We start from the raw sequence: 21,573 nt of genomic DNA, 5'->3' as shown, positions 1-21,573 counted from the left end.
TACCCCTATATTTTGGTCTGGTTAATCGTCTAATCACTGTGACGACTGTGAACCCTGGTTTTAACTCATCTATGAACTACAGTTCATTTTTATATATGGAATATTAAAAGTTATGTTTTATGTCTGATTTCTCTATTGGCTCAGTTATTGGTCCAGCTACTTATACTAACCATTGTGGATCGTGTTTTGTATATTGCTACCTGTCCTGGTTTTAGAGGAGGAAAATAGGAAAATAAAATTTTAAGCAAAAAATGTGGTAATGGCACACTGTTATGGGGTGAGGATCTGCTGCTGACACTGTTATGGGGATAATGTCCCCAAATTCTCTAACTAAGGTACCCCATCCTGGTAATGATCCTCCTGCCTTGTATATGATCCCCATCTTTGTATATATGTACCCCATCCTGGTATATATTCCCATCCTGCTATATACCACCATCATGGTATATATTTCCATCCTGCTATATACCGCCATCGTGGTATAGCCCCCATCCTGCTACATAGCGCCATCCTGGTATATGCCTTTATCCTGCTATGTACTGCCATCCTGCTATATACCCCCATCTTGCTATATACCCCCATCCATCCTGCTATATGCCCCATCCATGCTGCTACATACTGCCATCCTGCTATATACCCCCATCCATCCTGCTATATGTCCCTATCCATCCTGCTATATATCCCCATCCATCCTGCTATATACCCCCATCTATCCTGATATATACCCCAATCCATCCTAATATATACCCCCATCCATCCTGTTATATACCTCCATCCATCCTGCTATATACCCACATCCTGCTATATGGCCTGTATCCTGTGGCACACAAAAAAAATAAACGTTTATACTCACCTTTCCTCGCTCTTTGCAGCATCGCTCCTCCTGTCATTGCCGGCAGCAGCGCCGCTGGAGTGTGCAGCTGTCACCGTTCCCCTGCAGCACCGTGATGTCCTCCTGTCAGCTGACCTGTGTGGAGACTAGTGGTGCGCACATGGATGGCGTCATTGCTGTGCTCACCGCTTTCTACTACACAGATCAGCTGTCCGGCAGACAGGAGGAGATCGCGATGCTGCAGGGGAACAGTGACGGGTGAGTATACCGTACTTATTCACTGCCCCTCCGCGCAGATGATGCGTGTGGGGGGGCAGTGAATATAGCCACACATGATCACTCCAGGCTGTAGTTGCCAGGTGTGATCATGCGGGATGGCTGTTAATTATGCGCGCACCCCCCCGCCCATCATCCCGCCTACCTGTCAGTGCCGGCTTCAGCGCTGAGGGACAATGGGCGGGAAGATAGGCGTGCATATGAAATGAGCGGGCCCACGTGGTCACGGCAGGCTGCTACAGCCTGCTCATGCCACCGATGACCCGCTCCACTGCAGCACCCCCATTCCCCGCAGCCCTACATTCAGACTATAAGACGCACCCTCCACTTTCCCCCAACATTTGGGGGGGAAAAAGTGTGTCTTATAGTCCGAAAAATATGGTAATTGTCAGTACGGAGGAGCGGCAAAGGTGCGGAAGGGGAGTATAGCATTTTTTTAATTTTTAGCCCATTCATAATAAATTTTGCAATAATTTAAAGGGCTTGTCCCACAAAGTACATTTTTATTAATGATGAGCGAGTACTACCATAAGTGGGTGCTCTGTACTCGCAACTTGAGTTCCCGAGTATAATGGAAATCACTGGGGAACTCGAGCATTTTTCTGGAAGATTTCCTGGAAAAATGCTCAAGTTCCTCATTGACTTCTATTATAGTCTGGGACTCAGGTCATGCCCATCTGAACATCAACTACTCATTACGAGTACCGAACATGGAAGTGCTCGCTCATTACTAATTTTAAACAATAGGTCTTGGGATAAAAAAAAATGTAAAATAAGTTCCACAATTGGATGTGTTAATAAAAAAAAACAAAACAAAAAAAAAAAAGTTCCTATGCTGAGATAAACTTAGAAATGGGCCCCTGCTATGTACTATGCAATGGCCGTGTCTGAACATGTGCTGGCATGGTCTGATCATACCACATCTGTTGGGTAGAGGAGGAAGTAAGAGTATACAGACATTACAGCATGGGACCTCCACTGATTTTTTTTCTTTGACGTAAAACATAGTTTAAAACCAGGCAGTGAAATGTTTTACCTCACAGAAAGCAGCAACTGCAATCTGATACTGTCCTGTCTGTATACTCTCTTTTATTTCCTCCCCTGCCCAAAAGATGTGGTATGATCAGACAATGTCCCCGTACGCTCAGACACGGCCATTACACAGTACATAGCAGGGGCACATATATAAGATTATCTCAGCACAGGGACATTTTAAGACATCCAATTGTGGATCTGATAATTATTCCAAGGTCTGTTGATTTAATATGCACTTTGTTTAGGGAACAACTACTTTAAGTATACGGATGCATACAGTCTTAAATTGTTCAAAATCAATCTGCTGTTTTGTAATTGGTTTTAGTGCATTTTCAGACTGTTTAGTCTACGTTTACATTTACTAATTGGCTTACTTTGGTTTACTAATTAATGCAATATTATGGAGCAATTTTGGCGCACGTGATCGCAATTTAGGCCGCATCCATTTTCCTATTCAATTTCCAATAGGCCACTTCTACTTGTTAAGAATGGGAAAAAAAATAAATAAAAATATTTGAAGCGGGTTATAAATGTGGGACAAGTTTTCTTTTATTGCCTATTTTTTTAAAGGACACGCACACCTTTTGGAGAGAACTTTTTCCCACCATTTTTAACATATATATATATATATATATATATATATATATATATATATATATATACATACTAATTTTTACACTTGCCTCTAAGTGTAACAATACATACCATTGCAATTAAAATTATTCAACCCCCATTTCAAGTTAGCTTTATGAGCGTAAAATTTACAAACTTTCTGATGTTTGCAATCAAAACATACCAGAGCTATTTAAATATCATAAATATACAATAATACAAATGATAGAATAATTCAAGAATGCAACTAATAGAACACTACAAGAATACAGCTAATAGAGCAATGCAATACAATACAACTACCGTATATACTCGAGTATAAGCCGACCCGAGTATAATTTTACCACAAAAAACTGGGAAGACTTATTGACTCAAGTATAAACCTGAAGTGGGAAATGCGGCAGTTACTGGTAGTAATGTGCCCATATTGTCCTCTGCAGTAATGTGCCCATATTGTCCTCTGCAGTAATGTGCCCATATTGTCCCCTGCAGTAATGTGCCCATATTGTCCCCTGCAGTAATGTGCCCATATTGTCCCCTGCAGTAATATGCCCATATTGTCCCCTGCAGTAATGTGCTCATATTGTCCCCTGCAGTAATGTGCCCATGTTGTCCCCTGTAGTAATGTGCCCATATTGTCCCCTGCAGTAATGTGCCCATGTTGTCCCCTGTAGAAATGTGCCCATGTTGTCCTCTGCAGTAATGTGCCCATGTTGTCCCCTGTAGTAATGTGCCCATATTGTCCCCTGCAGTAATGTGCCCATGTTGTCCCCTGTAGTAATGTGCTGTGAGACTGTGACCGGGGTTATCTATGACGGCCGGTATGTCTCGCCCCGGTTGTGCTCACTCCATGATAGAAAGTAGATCCACTCTAGGGTTAATGCTGTTTCCCTACAGGCTGAAGGGAGGGTTAAATAGAATCAGGAACAAGGGCAGGTGTGCCGGGTGTGGGGGAGTGAACAGAACTTCCTGAGTTCTCTGCTGGGGAGGCACATGTATTTTGTTATGGACTTTTGTTTGGACATTAAAACCGTGTGCTGTGAACCTTAATGCCTGGATCCTGTGTCTTCTGCTGCGCAGCCGACCACGCTACCTCACATATGGTGGAGAATGCGGGCATGACAGCCGGTGAGGTCTAGCATCCATCCCTGCTGACCCGGTAGCACATGTCCTGGATTCGAGCGGCTATACTACAGCCCAAACCCGGCGACGCCATGGAGGACATACTAAGGCAGCAGCAACAGACTAATGCACAGCTACAAGAGGCTAATGCACAGCAACAACAGGCTAATGCACAGCAGCAACAGACCAATGCACACCTGCTCCGGGCGTTGGAACGTCAGCAGCAAGCCTTGCAAGCGCAGGAAAAAAGGCACCAAGAACAGATGGTTCTCCTGGCCAAGTCGATCCGTGCCGGACCGGCAGCAACAACCCCGGGACCGGGTGACGACGGCAGCGTCCGGAAAGCGGTGAGACAAGCGTTGCAAAAGATGACCCCGGGTGATGATGTGGAAGCGTTCCTGGCGGTGTTTGAGCGGGTGGCCGAGCGGGAAAAGCTGCCGACCCCCCAGTGGGCTGAGGTATTGTCGCCCTATCTGATGGGGGAACCCCAAAAAGCGTACCTGGACCTCTGTACCGAGGACGCCATTGACTATGTGACCCTGAAAGCCGAAATACTGGCTCGGTTGGGGGTGAATACCTATGTACGGGCTCAGCGGGTAAATCAGTGGTTCTATGAGGAGGCCAAACCCGTACGCTCCCAGGCCTATGACTTGTTGCATCTTGTAAAAAAGTGGTTGCAGCCTGACACTCTGAGCCCGGCGCAAATGGTGGAAAGGGTAGTAGTGGATCGTTTTGTGCGCACTTTACCCGTCACCGTTCAACGGTGGGTAGGACAGGGCGACCCGAGTACCCTGGACCAATTAGTGTCCTTGGTAGAGCGGCATGTGGCTACGCAGGACTTGATACGGGACACTGAGACTTTGCGTACCGCCCGTTGGTCCGGCCCCTCCAAGCCTAGGGCCAAGGACCCACCGCTGACAACGGTGCAGGAGTCCCCTACCGTCCCGTCTGAGGCCGCGGCCGCCGTTCCTGAGGTCCGGAAGGTTCTGTACCCTAAACGACAACCCGTCAAGGGGGTTTCCGTCCCCATTAGATGTTGGCGGTGCCAGCGGGTGGGATATATGGAAGCCCAGTGTCCACTCACCACGGAGCCCATGGATTGTGGGGTTACCCGGCGGGGTTCAATGTATGCTCAGGTGGTGTGTACCGCTGACCTGGTCTCCCCAGAGACGGAGCCCCACTTGTGCCAAATACAGGTGAATGGATGTCCGGTTACAGGATTGTTGGATTCCGGAAGCTTAGTGACCCTTGTGAGATCCACCTTGAGGGCTAAAGTAAAGGCCACAGGACGTACCGTGGGGGTGGTTTGCATACATGGGGACCGCCGCGACTATCCCACGGGGATTGTCACCATCACAGCACCTTGCGGTTAGGTGCAACATGAGGTGGGACTTCTTAACACTCTTCCTTATGACGTGATCCTAGGAAGGGATCTGCCCTATTTTTGGACTTTATGGAAGGGACCCCCTAAGTCCCCTCAGTTATTGGTCAGTCCGGGACCTGAGCCCTACAATCCTGAATCCGGGACGCCTGCCGTAGGGGTCACCATGATAGGGACAGAGTGTGAACCCGATAGGTCACCCCTAGAGGTATTGGCAGGAGAGGCTGAGATGGTCGAGCCCATCCCGGAGTTGGAGGCGTCCCCGGATACGTTTGGGACAGCCCAACTCCAGGACCCTACGTTAATACATGCCCGGAGTCGGGTGACAGTAGTTGACGGGGTGGCACAGCTGCCCGGTGCCCAGGTAAGGTACACCCATTTCGCTCTTAAGCAGGATTTACTCTACCGGGTAGATGAAATACGGGGCGTGGGGGTAGAACAGTTGGTGGTGCCCCAGCCGCATCGTCGGCGGGTCCTCGACTTGGCTCATAAACACCTGATGAGTGGCCACCTAGGGGTCAAGAAAACGCAGGAGCGAATATTGCAAAGGTTCTATTGGCCCGGGGTCTTTGGGGAGGTAAAACGGTTCTGCGAAACCTGCCCGGAGTGTCAGCTTACCGCACCCCTAACCCATTTTCGCAGTCCGTTGGTACCTTTACCCATTGTAGAAGTCCCTTTTGAACGGATAGGGATGGATCTGGTGGGGCCCCTCGTAAAGTCCGCTCGAGGGCACCAACACATCCTAGTGATCGTTGACTATGCCACCCGGTATCCCGAGGTGATACCTCTCAGACATACTGCAGCAAAACTTATAGCTCGGGAGTTGTTTGCGGTGTTCTGCCGGGTGGGGTTGCCCAAGGAGATCCTTACTGATCAGGGGACCTCATTCATGTCTAAAGTGACCAAAGAGCTATGCCGGCTACTCCAGATCAAGCAGTTGCGTACGTCTGTGTATCATCCTCAAACGGACGGTTTAGTCGAGCGTTTCAATAAAACCCTGAAAACCATGCTCAAAAGGGTGATCTCCAAAGACGGGAAAGACTGGGATATGATGCTTCCCTATTTGATGTTTGCCATACGAGAGGTGCCACAGGCATCCACGGGGTTTTCGCCTTTTGAATTGTTATACGGGCGACATCCCCGGGGATTGTTGGACCTGGCAAAGGAAACATGGGAGCAAGAGCCTACCCCCCATAAAAGTGTGATTGAACACATTTTGGGTATGCAGAACCGCATAAGCGCGGTCATGCCAATTGTGAAGGAGCATTTACAGGAGGCTCAGGCCGCGCAAAGCGGCCGCTACAATAGACAAGCCACCGTGCGGACCTTTAAACCCGGGGATCGGGTGTTGGTATTAATCCCCACGGCGGAGAGTAAATTCCTGGCTCAGTGGCAAGGCCCCTATGAGATAAAGGAAAGAGTAGGGGTGGTTAACTATAAAGTATTGCAGCCCGGTAGGCGGAAACCTGAACAAATATACCATGTCAACCTATTAAAACCTTGGCAGGAACGGGAAAGCCTGATGGCTGTTTTTTCCCCACCTCCCTCCTCTTCGGGTCGTTCACATCCGGCTCCAGCGACCTCCGGAGAGGACGAACCAGAAGTAAGGATTGGAGAAGCCCTCACCAAGCAACAGAGGCAAGAGGCCAGACGGTTGGTTCAGCAGAACCCCGATGTCTTCTCCGAGCTGCCCGGTAGGACCAGTCTGATACGACATGACATTGTCACCGAGCCCCACCTGAAGGTACGCCTGAAGTCATACCGGGTACCGGAGGCTCGTCGACAAGCCATATCGGAGGAAGTAAAGACTATGTTACGCCTGGGGGTCATCGAAAAATCCCAGAGTGAATGGGCTAGTCCGATTGTCCTAATACCAAAACCCGATGGCTCCTTAAGGTTCTGCAATGACTTTAGGAGATTGAATGAAATATCCAAGTTCGATCTCTACCCCATGCCGCGGGTGGATGAGCTGATTGATAGGCTGGGACAGGCGCGATATTTTACCACGCTCGACCTGACCAAGGGGTACTGGCAGGTGCCACTGACGGAGTCCGCCAAGGAGAAAACCGCTTTTGTTACGCCGGAGGGTCTCTTCCACTATGTTGTCTTGCCTTTTGGGTTACATGGCGCTCCGGCCACGTTCCAGAGGTTGATGGACTTAGTACTGGAACCCCACCAGGCGTATGCATCAGCGTACCTTGATGACATTATTATTTACAGCTCCGATTGGCAGACCCACTTGGAACAGGTACAAGCGGTGGTGGACGCGCTTCGAACAGCCGGATTGACAGCCAATCCCAAGAAATGTGCATTGGGACTCACGGAAGCCCGCTACTTGGGCTACGTGATAGGCCAAGGAGTGATTAAGCCCCAAATTAACAAGGTTGAGGCGATCCAGAAGTGGCCTAGACCCCTGACCACGAAGCAGGTTAGAGCCTTCCTGGGTATCGTGGGGTACTACAGGAGGTTTGTAAAGGATTTTGCGGGACTATCAGCCCCCTTGACGGACCTTCTCAAAGGCAAGAAGTCCGTCATGGTGCGCTGGACTCCGCAGGCCGAGGACTCCTTCCGGGCCCTGAAGGGGATCCTGTGCGGACAGCCCGTTCTTGTACACCCTGATTTCCGGAAGGAGTTCATAGTACAGACTGACGCCTCGGAGGTCGGCCTGGGGGCAGTGCTGTCTCAGGTGGTTCAGGGGGAGGAACACCCCGTCACCTTCTTAAGTAGGAAGCTCACCCCTCCCGAGCGGAATTATAGCGTAGTGGAGAAGGAATGCCTGGCGATCAAGTGGGCCTTGGAGACCCTACGCTATTACCTGCTGGGACGACAGTTTCGCTTGGTGACGGATCACTCTCCACTGGTCTGGATGAGGTCCGCCAAGGAACGGAATGCCCGGGTTACTCGGTGGTTCCTTTCTCTGCAGAACTTCCGGTTTACGGTTGAACACCGGGCCGGTAGGTTGCAGGGCAACGCCGATGCCTTGTCCCGCGGCCCGTGTTTGATGGCTGGAGTTCAACCCCGCACGCTTGAACTGAGGGGGGGGGGGGTATGTGAGACTGTGACCGGGGTTATCTATGACGGCCGGTATGTCTCGCCCCGGTTGTGCTCACTCCATGATAGAAAGTAGATCCACTCTAGGGTTAATGCTGTTTCCCTACAGGCTGAAGGGAGGGTTAAATAGAATCAGGAACAAGGGCAGGTTTGCCGGGTGTGGGGGAGTGAACAGAACTTCCTGAGTTCTCTGCTGAGGAGGCACATGTATTTTGTTATGGACTTTTGTTTGGACATTAAAACCGTGTGCTGTGAACCTTAATGCCTGGATCCCGTGTCTTCTGCTGCGCAGCCGACCACGCTACCTCACAGTGCCCATGTTGTCCTCTGCAGTAATGTGCCCATATTGTCCCCTGCAGTAATGTGCCCATATTGTCCCCTGCAGTAATGTGCCCATATTGTCCCCTGCAGTAATGTGCCCATGTTGTCCCCTGTAGTAATGTGCCCATATTGTCCCCTGTAGTAATGTGCCCATATTGTCCCCTGTAGTAATGAGCCCTCTAGTAATGTGCCCCATCCTTTAGTAATGTCCTCATTCCGATCCATTCTTGTTACCTATTGTGCCGTTGTTCACATACTAACACACAAAACATTTTTCTCCCCTGTCCTCCTTTCCTGCGGTGTCTTCTTTCCTGCTTCTTGCAGACTGCAGACACACAGACACTTCGGTGACCGCAGGAACAGAGGACAGATGATGATAACTTTTTTTTGGGACCCACGCTCAAGTATAAGCTGAGGGGGGTGTTGTCAGCATAAAAAATGGGCTGAAAATTTCAGCTTATACTCGAATATATACAGTAATTAAACAATACAATAATACAAATAATAGAACAATACAATGATATAACTAATAGAACAATACAATAATACAAATAATAAAACAATATAATAATACATATAATATAGCAATACAACCATTGTAAGAAGTGATTCATCTAAATTCACTACACAGGGCCACTCCATTCTCCTCACTTCTTGGGCATTTACAGGCTGTTGTGTAAGAAAAAAAAAAAAGACTGGATGCTACACAATGATAGGATTGTCCTGTCCCCCTTTTGTGAGAAGCGTTGCTGCCATTCATTTCTAAATGAGTTTGTTTTTTCACCTTCTGATCTGTTTTCTGTTGTGTATAAAATATGGCTATAAGAGATTTCCATATCATTACATTTTAGTTTTTGTTACATTTTATGCTTCATCCCATCTTTTATGGAATCCTGTTACTTAGGCGGGCTTTGCACGTTGCGACATCGCAAGCCGATGCTGCGATGTCGCACGCGATAGTCCCCGCCCCCGTCGCAGGTACGATATCGTGTGATAGCTGGCGTAGTGAAAATTATCGCTACGCCAGCTTCACACGCACTCACCCGCCCTGCGACCGTCGCTCTGGCCGTCGCCCCGCCTCCTTCCTAAGGGGGCGGGTCGTGCGGCGTCATAGCGACGTCACACCGCAGGCGACCAATAACGGCGGGGGGGCGGAGATGAGCAGGATGTAAACATCCCGCCCACCTCCTTCCTTCCGCATATCCTACGGAAGCCGCAGTGACGCCGGTAGGACATGTTCCTTGCTCCTGCGGCTTCACACAGCGATGTGTGCTGCCGCAGAAGCGAGGAACAACATCGGACCGTCGCGTCAGCGTAATTATGGATTACGCCGACGCTGCAGCGATGATATGATTACGGCGATTTTGCGCTCATAAATCGTATCATCTAGGCTTTACACACTACGATGTCGCATGCGATGCCGGATGTGCGTCACTTTCAATTTGACCCCACCGTAGTGTGCAAAGCCGCCCTTAGTGCAGCTCTCTTGGCTACTATGACCTGCAGCAAACATGGTGCATAGCAAGATACTACTTTCCTGCAGCATTTCTGAAATATGATGTTTGATGAGGAATGAGCTAAGATTCTGCCAGAAGCTGGCATCTGTCTATACATCACATTGGCAGCAACGTGCCAGGTGGGGAATACTGAGGTGGGTCATCGAACTAGCCATACATACATCAGGCTGCCACTTTAAAGGGGTTGTCCACTATTATGACATCCCCTTCTGATTCCACATGTTTCCCCCAGGTAAAATAAAAAAGCCTATACTCTCCTCCCCTGGCGGCGCCATACCATCCGTGCCAGGGCTCACAGTGCTGGGGCTCACATGACTCTGTGATGTCACTCGAGCCCCGCTTCCAATCAGCACCAGGTTCTGTCTCGCTGCCTTTGGACTAAATTAGCAATCCACAGGAAGTGAGCGCAGCCACAGCACTCACGTCCTGTTGATTAACTAGTTTGTCCAAAGCTGGAGAGACAGAAGCCGGCGCTGATTGGACACGGGGGGATGTCACAATGTCACATGAGCCCCGGCACGGATGGAACGGGGCAGCTATGGGAGGTGAGTATAGGCTTTTTTGTTTCACCTAGGGAAAACATCTGGAATCAGAATGGGTTGTCCTAGTAGTGGACAAAACCTTTTAAAGGGAATCTATCACCAAGTTTACGACAAAAGGGGGAGGAAGGGCACTACCCAGTGGGATCTCCTGGTATACAGAAATTATATAAGAAAAAGAAGAAAAGAGTATACCAAAAGGCGGGATCACCACAATATTAATCAATAAATATTAAATTTTATTAGGTTATCAGAAAACCAAAGCACGAGACACATGTCTCCACACTGAAAAAATTACTTTAAGACACACAGTGACACAAGTTTAAAAACATTTAAAAAGCCATAGGCATAACATGTCCGCCAGGAACCAATTGCATAATCATGTACATATAGATACAGTTATGGACACTCCAATTGATAGTACATAAGGCCCGTATCCGGTTTACAAAAATAAGTGTGATCCAAAGCACTAGTGGGCACGTATGGTAGCATATAATGCAATAATGTACAAAACCACCTGGAATTGCGCAAATGTGACAAATCCACAATATGTGATTACCAGCATATAATAAATTTTTGCATGGGGACACTTGCGCAGATATATAAATCTCCAATCATAAATGAGCAGTATAGGCTCTTATAGAAAATTGCTGAAATCTACATAGGCACAAGAGACCTCCAATACCTTATAGATGATGGCATATAGTGGGTTATAGGATAGAAACACTTATATTATACAGGTATAGGAAACCTTCACAATGAGCATCAAATAATGTAGATCAATAAATTGATCTAACAACAGAGTACATCCAGGTCCCTATCAATACATGGTAATATTATAAACCCAAAATCTTCTCAAGAATGTATCCTGAAAAGCGCCCATTTAGATGCAAGATGTTTGTTAGATCAGCAATAATTCTATCTGCTCAATACATATACCCATACTATGCTGCCACATGTGACCAGGGTCCTGGATGCTTCAAGCCACCAAGGAAATATGGTGCAGTTAAATACCGCAACCAGACTACAAGCAGGCTACAAGCAAATACAAAGCCGGACCTACATCCATCAACCCATAGAATATATAGCAACCATGCTAGTGGGGTGGATTAAAGGAGTGACCAAAGAGGGGGGTTTCCTGGCGTGGACACCCCACGCGTATCGCCACGTACCCAGTGGCTTCCTCAGGGGAAAGAAGGCGATATGATATGGCCATGTGTGTCCTTTTTAAAGGAGTATAATTAGTGCTTACCCGCAGCTGCACGATTTTTCATGTTGGAGGTGAAACTCCGATGGCGGCCGCCATCTTACTTGATCACATGACATGGGGAGCGTCCTCCCCTATCCTTTACTGCGCATGCGCAAGTCAAATATCGCTTCCATACGCACAAAGTGTATTCAAGGAGCGGCGCTTCTCCTTGTTATCTTTTCGCGAAGTACACAACTAAAGGTTATTGTTATAATTATAATTACAGGCGCATCATAATATATTGGTGCCCTCAGTGACCTAGTCCCTGCTATGCGCATGCGCTATACAAGCGAAGGGGTAAAGAAAGATGGCGTATTAACCCCTTTGCAGACGGAGCACTTCAAGCGCCAGCAGATTCACTGTTATTTGGAAGGAAATTACTCAGAGGAACGCACGATAACTTGGACATAAAGGCCCATCTATTAAGATTACAACATGTATTACATCAGTAACGTATGTTAGAAGGACAAACAGCATGTCCATAAGTAAATAGGCAATACAAAAATGCCATCATCCATGGCCCATAGAGTAGAACTAGATGATGCCAGCAGACAAAATTATGCTATCCTTTATAGAGAGCAAATCATCAGATGACAGACAATATCATCCATAGGCATAAAAGAAGTTAAGAGCACATAAGGCAAAGCTAAATAATGCCCAATAATAATGCTATATGGTTCTTGAGGAGAACAGAGCAACAGATGTCAAACGAATTCAATGGACCCAACACAGGGGACCCATTAAATATTAGATGATGGCGTGTACAACATGCACCATCAATAATGTAGTTCTTACAGGAAAAAGGCACCAGATGTTAGATAGATCTAATAGAACCAGCATAGAAAGGTCATAAGGAGTTAGACATAGACATATATACCTGCCTTGGTCTATATATGCCAAACATAGTATATCGTGGATACCCATAGATTTCCATCGACTACAATGTCATTACCTAGGCATGGAGTCATATTTAATTGGTCTACAGTAAAGATATTCTTATACCAGATGTCTAAGGGAGAACCAATAGAGATCCCTCAATGGTAACTCACACTTATGCCCATAATGGCATTTCCAAGAATACCATAAGATATCTATACTTAATTAAGGCGGCATGTGGATTGAAACAACATGCAGGAGTTACATAAGTATAGAATATTAGATATCACCCAAAGACACAAAGAAAATTTGTAAGGTCTCATGTAATTAGCCTAAATAATACCAGCGGATAGAATTATCATAAATTCGATTAAATTGCAGTTATTATATATATATGATCAGTGCAACCAGATGGAATCCGATGAAACCAGAGTAGGAACACACAGGGAACCCACTCTTTGCCACATACATGTGGGGCAAGAGCAGTCCCTTATAAATCCCTATTAATATAATAGATAGCAAAAAGCAATGCTATGGGTCCTCCCCACGGCCAAAGCAGCATATTCATGTCCAACATGTCCTTATAGTATAGCATCTATTCCCACGTTTCCAATATGTTCATCAGTCCATAATATGTATAATCAAGGTAGAGTCAAGGTAGAATACAGCAGCGACATCTCTTGTCAGATAAAGGGAGGTCTTTTATAGTTCTTCATGATTTCCTGTTCTGTGTTCTCTTCCTATCCTCTTCTTAATTACACCATCCATGATCTTCTAGATGAAGGAAAAGACAAGTGGGCTTTAATAGAGAGTGGTGGAATTCATCAGATGGCATTATAAAACCCCGTATAGAGCAACTCCTCATTAAGACCGTATGGAGCTAGACTATTAAGCGTATAAATCCACCTTGATTCTTTTTTAAGCAACTCTTTAGTAGCATTCCCACCTCTAATATTCTGTTTGATCGAATCCACAATAAGCACCTTAACTGTGGCGTATCGCCCTTTATGGTGCATAAGAAAATGAGAAGCCACTGAAGTAAGCACCTTACCCTTCTTCCGGTCGGCTTCCGCTGTATTTATGTTAGAAAAGTGTTGCTGTATCCTCCTCCTCACCTCCTGCGTGGTTTCTCCAACGTAAATTTTGGGACAATCGCAAACAAGGATGTAGATGGCGTTCCTCGTGCGACAGTTGTAATAAGATCCACAGGTGATTCGTCTAGGAAAGATTGGTAAAGAGATGGAATCACCGGCCAACATATACGGACACACTGTACAAGCCCCACAGGGGAATGTGCCTTTCAATCTTATGCCCGTTCCCAGACTCTGTGTTGGTCTTGAAAAATGACTCTTGGAGAGGATACCTCTCAGGTTTTGGGCCCGTCTTGCTACTAAATTAGGTTTGTCTCCAATAAAAGGAGTCAGTTTTTTGTCACTCAAGAGTATGTCCCAATTCTCTTGTAACAAACCATATAGATCTTGCCAAGTTTATGCACCCCCATACGAGAGCAGCATAATATACAGACAGAGATCCTGATTCCAGTGATGTGTCACCTACTGAGCTGGTTGCTGTCATTTTGATAAAATCACTATTTTCTCTGCTGCAGATCTAACAGTAAAACAGAGCTCATGAATATGCTGGACTACCTGGCAGCACGCCAAGTAGTCCTCTAATGATAATCTTCTGCTGATTTAATAGTGATTTTATCAAAACTACATAAAGCAGCCCAGTAAATGACACAACGCTGGAATCAGGATCTCTGCCCCCTACGTTATGCTGCTCTCAGATTAGTTTGCAAAAACGTGGTGACAGATTCCCCTTAATGTGCTTCCAAATTCATTTTCAAAAAATGTCAGGCGAGGACTTCTCTGTAGTGGTACAACGGTTTGGAACCATACAGGGATCTACGGACTTGTATTTCTTTAGTCTATATGGCCATGTAGCTACACTAAACCTCCAGACCGATTCCCTTTATAATTACTTACTCAGTTTATAAAATGTTATGGCCTCTCACTGAACGAGACTGCACCCATTGGTACTGAAATCTCCGGACCATGTATAATGGTTCTTACAACATTATAAAAGTGGGATGTGCTGCTATGAAGAACTGGAAACAGGTGCCAGTACATGTGTTTCCTTTCCCTGGAATTGCAGCCGGAATGCTGGGACGCTCCGTATGTCATGTGTGAGATTTGTCTTCTGCTAACAGATGTTTCATAAGTGTATTCTTTGCCAAGGCCATTTCTGTACAGATGTCACCTTTACTTAGTTTATCCCTGTAGGATACCATTTGATGAAGCTGCTATTGCTTGTAATCATTTGTATTATCAGGTAACCGTCAGGGAGCTTGTACTGTACCAATTAGAAGAACACTGAGGAACATAGTAATTTTCTGCAATAAAAGAGAAGTGTGAGCCTCATTACATTGCTGAGTAAAAAAAAAGTCTCTATACTCTTGCTATAAACACGTTTATGTGTGTGTGTATATATATATATATATATATATATATATATATATATATATATATATATATATTTATATATATATATATGTGTGTGTACAGTGCAGACCAAAAGTTTGGACACACCTTCTCATTCAAAGAGTTTTCTTTATTTTCAGGACTCTGAAAATTGTAAATTCAGATTGAAGGCATCAAAACTATGAATTAACACATGTTGAATTAAATACTTGACAAAAAAGTGTGAAACAACTGAAAATATGTCTTATATTCTAGGTTCTTCAAAGTAGCCACCTTTTGCTTTGATTACTGCTTTGCACACTCTTGGCATTCTCTTGATTAGCTTCAAGAAGTAGTCACCGGAAATAGTCTTCACTTCACAGGTGTGCCCTGTCAGGTTTAGTAAGTGGGATTTCTTGCCTTATAAATGGGGTTGGGACCATCAGTTGTGTTGTGCAGAAGTCTGGTGGATACACAGATGATAGTCCTACTGAATAGACTGTTAGAATTTGTAAAGTAAAGAAAAACGAGTGTCCATCATTACTTTATGAAATGAAGATCAGTCAGTCTAAAAAATTGGGAAAACTTTGAAAGTGTCCCCAAGTGCAGTGGCAAAAACCATCAAACTATACAAAGAAAATGGCTCACGTGAGGACCGCCCCAGGAAAGGAAGACCAAGAGTCACCTCTGCTGCGGAGGATAAGTTTATCCGAGTCACCAGCCTCAGAAATCGCAGGTTAACAGCAGCTCAGATTAGAGACCAGGCTATTGCATCTGACTGTGATGTACTAAAGCAGCACTAACGTGCCAACAGAGCTATTGCATCTGACTGTGATGTACTAAAGCAGCACTAACGTGCCAACAGAGCTATTGCATCTGACTGTGATGTTCTAAAGCAGCACTAACGTGCCAACAGAGTCACATTGGAAGCTAAAAAGTTAAGTCTGGCTTGGTGTGATGTATATTTATTATGTCCTCTGTGTGAACCAGCACTGTATTTATCTGTAAGGCTAAGTTCACATTTCCGCTAAAATCTATCAGTCACAATCCGCTGCTCTTGTAAACAGCGGAATCCGTTTAGCGGATTCCGCTGCTCCCATAGACTTGTATGAGCGGCGGATTGTGACTGATGATGCTGCGTTGCACCCTCCGCCCGACTGATCAGTCGTGGAACGACTGACCGCCGGGCGGGAGGAACGCAGCATGTAACGTTTTTTGAGCAGCGAGATCCGTCGGATTTCGCTGCGCATGCTCTCTGGCTCCCTGCACACATCACCAGCTTTGGTTGGTTACCCGATATTTACCCTGGTTACGGTGCAAGGAGCCAGCGCTAAGCGGTGTAGGCCCGTAACCAAGGTAAATATCGGGTAACCAAGGTAAACATCGGGTGCTTTGCTGTTACCCGATATTTAGGCTGGTTACGTGTGCAGGGAGGCCGACACTTCCCCGCTCGGCCCCGCCCCCTCCCGCACTCCGCACATGTATGTACACACACACACACACACACACACACACACACACACACACACCTGTCCCCAGCCATGCAGACAAGCACTGACACCCTCGCCTGGCCCCGCCCCCTGCTCGGCTCCGCCCCCTCCCGCACTTTGCATGTGCACACACACACATACATACATACATACATACATGCACATACACACACTCACTCACACATACACTCACCTGTCCCCAGCCATGCAGACCGCAGCACTTCTACTGACATCCTCAGCGCCTGGCCCCGCTCGGCTCCGCCCCCTCCCGCACTTTGCATGTGCACACACATACATACATACATACATACATGCACATACACACACTCACTCACTCACAGATACACTCACCTGTCCCCAGCCATGCAGACCGCAGCACTTCCACTGACATCCTCAGCGCCTGGCCCCGCCCCCCGCTCGGCTCTGCCCCCGAACTCCGCCCCCCGCACACAACGGAATCCGACAAAGAATTCTGTTCTTTGTCATCCGTTGTACAGCGTTGAACAGCGCATCAGTCACATGCGTCAAGCGACGCATGTGACTGATACAAATCAACGGAAATGTGAACTTAGCCTTAATTGTATCAATTTGTCATTTATCTACTGTAAACCCTGTTCTTGATGTTCAAGATCAGGGGTAGCCATTAAGTTGGTCTTGAGACAATTTGATTATTGCTTTGTTTATCATGCAGAAAATGGTGTGGTGTTTAAAATTTTTTTTTATCTACTTTAATAAAATAAATTAAAATACTTGGGGAATAATTTTGTGTGTTCTTAGAGACCAGGTCATTGCCACACAAAGTTCTAGCAGCAGACACATCTCTAGAGCAACTGTTAAGAGGAGACTTTTTGCAGCAGGTTTTCATGGTAAAACAGCTGCTAGGAAACCACTGCTAAGGACAGGCAACAAGCAGAAGAGACTTGTTTGGGCTAAAGAACACAAGGAATGGACATTAGACCAGTGGAAATTTGTGCTTTGAAAGTCTGATGAGTCCAAATTTGAGTGTCTTTGTGCGACGCAGAAAAGGTGAACGGATGGACTCTACATGCCTGGTTCCCACCATGAAGCATGGAGGAGGAGGTGTGATGGTGTGGGGGTGCTTTGCTGGGGTGCTTTGCTGGTGACACTGTTGGGAATTTATTCAAAATTGAAGGTATACTGAACCAGCATGGCTACCACAGCATCTTGCAGCGGCGTGCTATTCAATCCAGTTTGCGTTTAGTTGGAGCATCATTTATTTTTCAACAGGACAATGACCCCAAACACACCTCCAAGCTGTGTAAGGGCTATTTGACTAAGAAGGAGAGTGATTGGGTGCTACGCCAGATGACCTGGCCTCCACAGTCACCAGACCTGAACCCAATCGAGATGATTTGGGGTGAGCAGGACCTCAGAGTGCAGGCAAAAGGGCCAACAAGTGCTAAACATCTCTGGGAACTCCTTCAAGACTGTTGGAAAACCATTTCCAGTGACTACCTCTTGAAGCTCGTCAAGAGAATGCTAAGATGCAAATGGTTGCTCAGAGTACCATTGCATGATATGTATCAGCACTTTATATGTTAGCATTTGCACTTTAGTATACAATTGCACTTTTTGTGCATGAGATGCGAATTGGGATTCTTGTACATTATATTACAATAGCATTTTTGCATCATGCACTTGGCACTTTATCTTATGGGTGCAATAATTTGCTTACCACTGTGATAGTTTTTCGTTTTTTTTTGTCCAGATCTCTTGATTTAGAGGATAAAGGGTTGCAACCAGAGGTTAGTTCACACTTGGGGTATCAGAACCTTTATCCATAAGATCTGACCCCTCACCAGATTGAAAGAAAGGATGAGGCCCTGTCTGACTATGTACAGTTGAGGACCCCTCTATATATATATATACCTAGTATCCTTCATTCGATATCTGAATTATTGGAGGGATATATGTTTGTTTCTGTCTAGCCTGTCCACTATATATACAAAGCATATCCTGCCTATCTGTCCTTGATTTTCATGACTGGTGCAAGGGCCTATTAGGGCTTCCACAGGGACAGCCACCGTTGAGTGGGGGCGCCACATTCGTATCAGATTTAGGGTGCCGACCTCCGCGGTAGGTAGTGGACAGGAGGGAGGTGCATTTTAGGGTGAGAACTTTACCCTACTCCCTTTCTCTTTTTCAAAATTTTTGATATACACTGGGTTTTGGATTTTAGCGTAATTTTAATAAAATTGAACCTTTTAAGGGTCATATATATTTTTTGGTATGTAACACTTCCCTTGTCATTATTATAAGAGTGTGCAAAGCAGTAATCAAAGCAAAAAGTGGCTACTTTGAAGAACCTAGAATATAAGACATATTTTCAGTTGATTCATACTTTTTTGTTAAGCATTTCATTCCCCATGTGCGAATTCATAGTTTTGATGCCTTCAATGTGAATCTACAATTTTCAGAGTCATGAAAATAAAGAAAACCCATGTCAAGAAGTTGTTAATTTTATTTGTTGTTTAGTTATGTTTTGCAAAAATTTAATTCATAAGCAATTGATTTGACCAAGAAAATATACTGCTTGATGTATCAACACTAACAAACTGAAGGGTCAAAATATGTGCATTTTCTTAACCTTTCTTTACTATCTATATGTCCTTAAATTTTGTAACGCATGATTTCAAGATTTGTTAACTACAAAACCTAATAAAAATCATTTGAATGGAAAATAAAGAAAACTCTTTGAATAAGGTGTGTCCAAACTTTTGGTCTGTACTGTGTATATATAAAGTGTGTGTGTGTATGTATGTATGTATGTATGTATATATATATATATATATATATATATATATATATATATATACCGTATTTTTCGGACCATAAGACGCACTTTTTTTCCCCCAAATGTTGGGGGAAAGTGGGGGGTGCGTCTTATGGTCTGAATGTGGCTGCGGGGAATGTGGGTGCTGCGGTGGAGCGGGTCATCGGGGGCACGAGCAGGCTGTAGCAGCCTGCCGTGACCACGTGGACCCACTCATTTAATATGCACGTCCATCCCCCGCCCATCATCCCTCAGCGCTGAAGCCGGCGCTGACAGGTAGGCGGGATGATGGGCGGGGGATAAACAGCCGGCTCGCATGATCACCCCTGGCAACTACGGCCTAGAGTGATCATGTGCGGCTGTATTCACTGCACCCCGTGCATCATCATCAGCGCGGGGAGCAGTGAATCAGTGTACAGTACTCACCGTTCCCCTGCAGCATCGCTCGTCCTCCTGTCTGTGTCAGCGGCAGCGCCGCTGATTGGAGCCGTCCCCATTACCCTGCTGGATCGCGATCATCTCCTGTGTTTGTGCCGGCGGCTAAGTGGAGACTAGCGGCGCGCACAGCGATGACGTCATCGCTGTGCGCACGTGTCCACACGCAGCCGCCGGGACACTGGCACAGACACAGGAGATGATCGCGATCCGGCAGGGTAATGGGGACGGCTCCAATCAGCGGCGCTGCCGCTGACACAGACGGGAGGATGAGCGATGCTGCAGGGAGTGAGGTAAAGTGAGGTAAGTATGAACGTTTATTTTTTTTATGTGCCACAGGATACGGCCATACACCAGGATGGGGGCATATTATGAGCCGGATGGGGGCATATTATGAGCAGGATGGGGGCATATTATGAGCCAGATGGGGGCATATTATGAACCAGATGGGGGCATATTATGAGCCAGATGGGGCCATATGCCATGATGGGTTATATAGCAGGATGCGGCCACATGCCAGTATATGGCAGGATGCGGCCATATGGCAGGATTACGGTATATAGCAGGATGAGGGACATATACTGTATATACCAGGCAGGGAGGATCATTACCAGGATGCGGCACCTTAGTAGAGCATTTGGGGACATTACCCCCATAACAGTGTCAGCAGCAGATCCTCGCCCCATGACAGTGTGTCATGACCACATTTTTTGCTTAAAATTTTATTTTCCTATTTTCCTCCTCTAAAACCATTGTGCGTCTTATAGTCCGGTGCGTCTTATAGTCCGAAAAATACGGTGTATGTGTATATGTGTATATATATATATATATATATATATATATATATATATATATATATATATATATATATATATATATATATATAATCTCAATGATATGATGTCCTATTGTCGCTGACTTGCCATTTATTTTCAGAATTACGAGAAACCATTGTGCGAGATGGAGCCAAAACTAATAAGTGACAGGAAGCTGAAAATAGTGTTCTATCGGATAAGAGAAATTCTCCAATGCCACTCACTATTCCAGATCGCTCTTGCCAGCCGGGTGTCAGAGTGGGACACAGCAGAGATGATCGGGGATGTCTTTGTAGCATCAGTAAGTGCAATAACTAAAAATTGTTCTGGACAATGGTGTAGAAGTGAGATGCTTAGGCACTGATTCACCAAAATAATTTTGCCAGAATTCTGATGTAAATTGCGCAAAAGTGTTGCTTGTTTTCAGAATTCTGTTGACGTTTTCATGTCAGTTTCTCCAACCTCTGCCAAAATGGCCAGGATAGAGCAAAAGGGGCATCACAGCACAGTCCATCTAATGACATGCGGTGGCAGTCCCTATGCCATAAATCTCACTCAGGAACTGACGTAAATTTTGTGGCAAGGCGCCACTATTCAGGCATGCAAGTCTTTATGGATCAGGAGCATTTGACTTTATTCATGAAGACTGGCGAGAAAATCACTGATTCATAAATCGGGGCTTTATTTTCTTTATTGTTGATTTTTTTTATTATTTATTTACAATGATGCCTGAGAACACCTGTAAGACACCACATGAGGAGCTAGATGC

At 45.8% G+C, this 21,573-nt stretch overlaps 1 protein-coding gene across 6 annotated transcripts in view; it reads left to right on the top strand.

Annotated features, from left to right (window-relative positions):
* The window catches only part of ARHGEF10 (Rho guanine nucleotide exchange factor 10), a 291,401-nt gene that overhangs the window by 161,079 nt on the left and 108,749 nt on the right, over positions 1–21,573 (top strand). For all 6 annotated transcript variants that reach the window (XM_075340320.1, XM_075340323.1, XM_075340321.1 and 3 more), the window contains one exon: positions 20,926–21,105. In XM_075340320.1, the coding sequence (XP_075196435.1) occupies positions 20,926–21,105 (180 nt within the window). The remainder of the gene's footprint in view (positions 1–20,925; positions 21,106–21,573) is intronic.

This window comes from Anomaloglossus baeobatrachus, chromosome 3 (genome assembly GCF_048569485.1).
Source record: "Anomaloglossus baeobatrachus isolate aAnoBae1 chromosome 3, aAnoBae1.hap1, whole genome shotgun sequence".
In the NCBI taxonomy this organism is placed as follows: Eukaryota; Metazoa; Chordata; class Amphibia; order Anura; family Aromobatidae; genus Anomaloglossus; species Anomaloglossus baeobatrachus.
The sequence above is the reverse complement of the archived record's forward strand: the minus strand, read 5'-3'. Positions and strand labels throughout refer to the sequence as shown.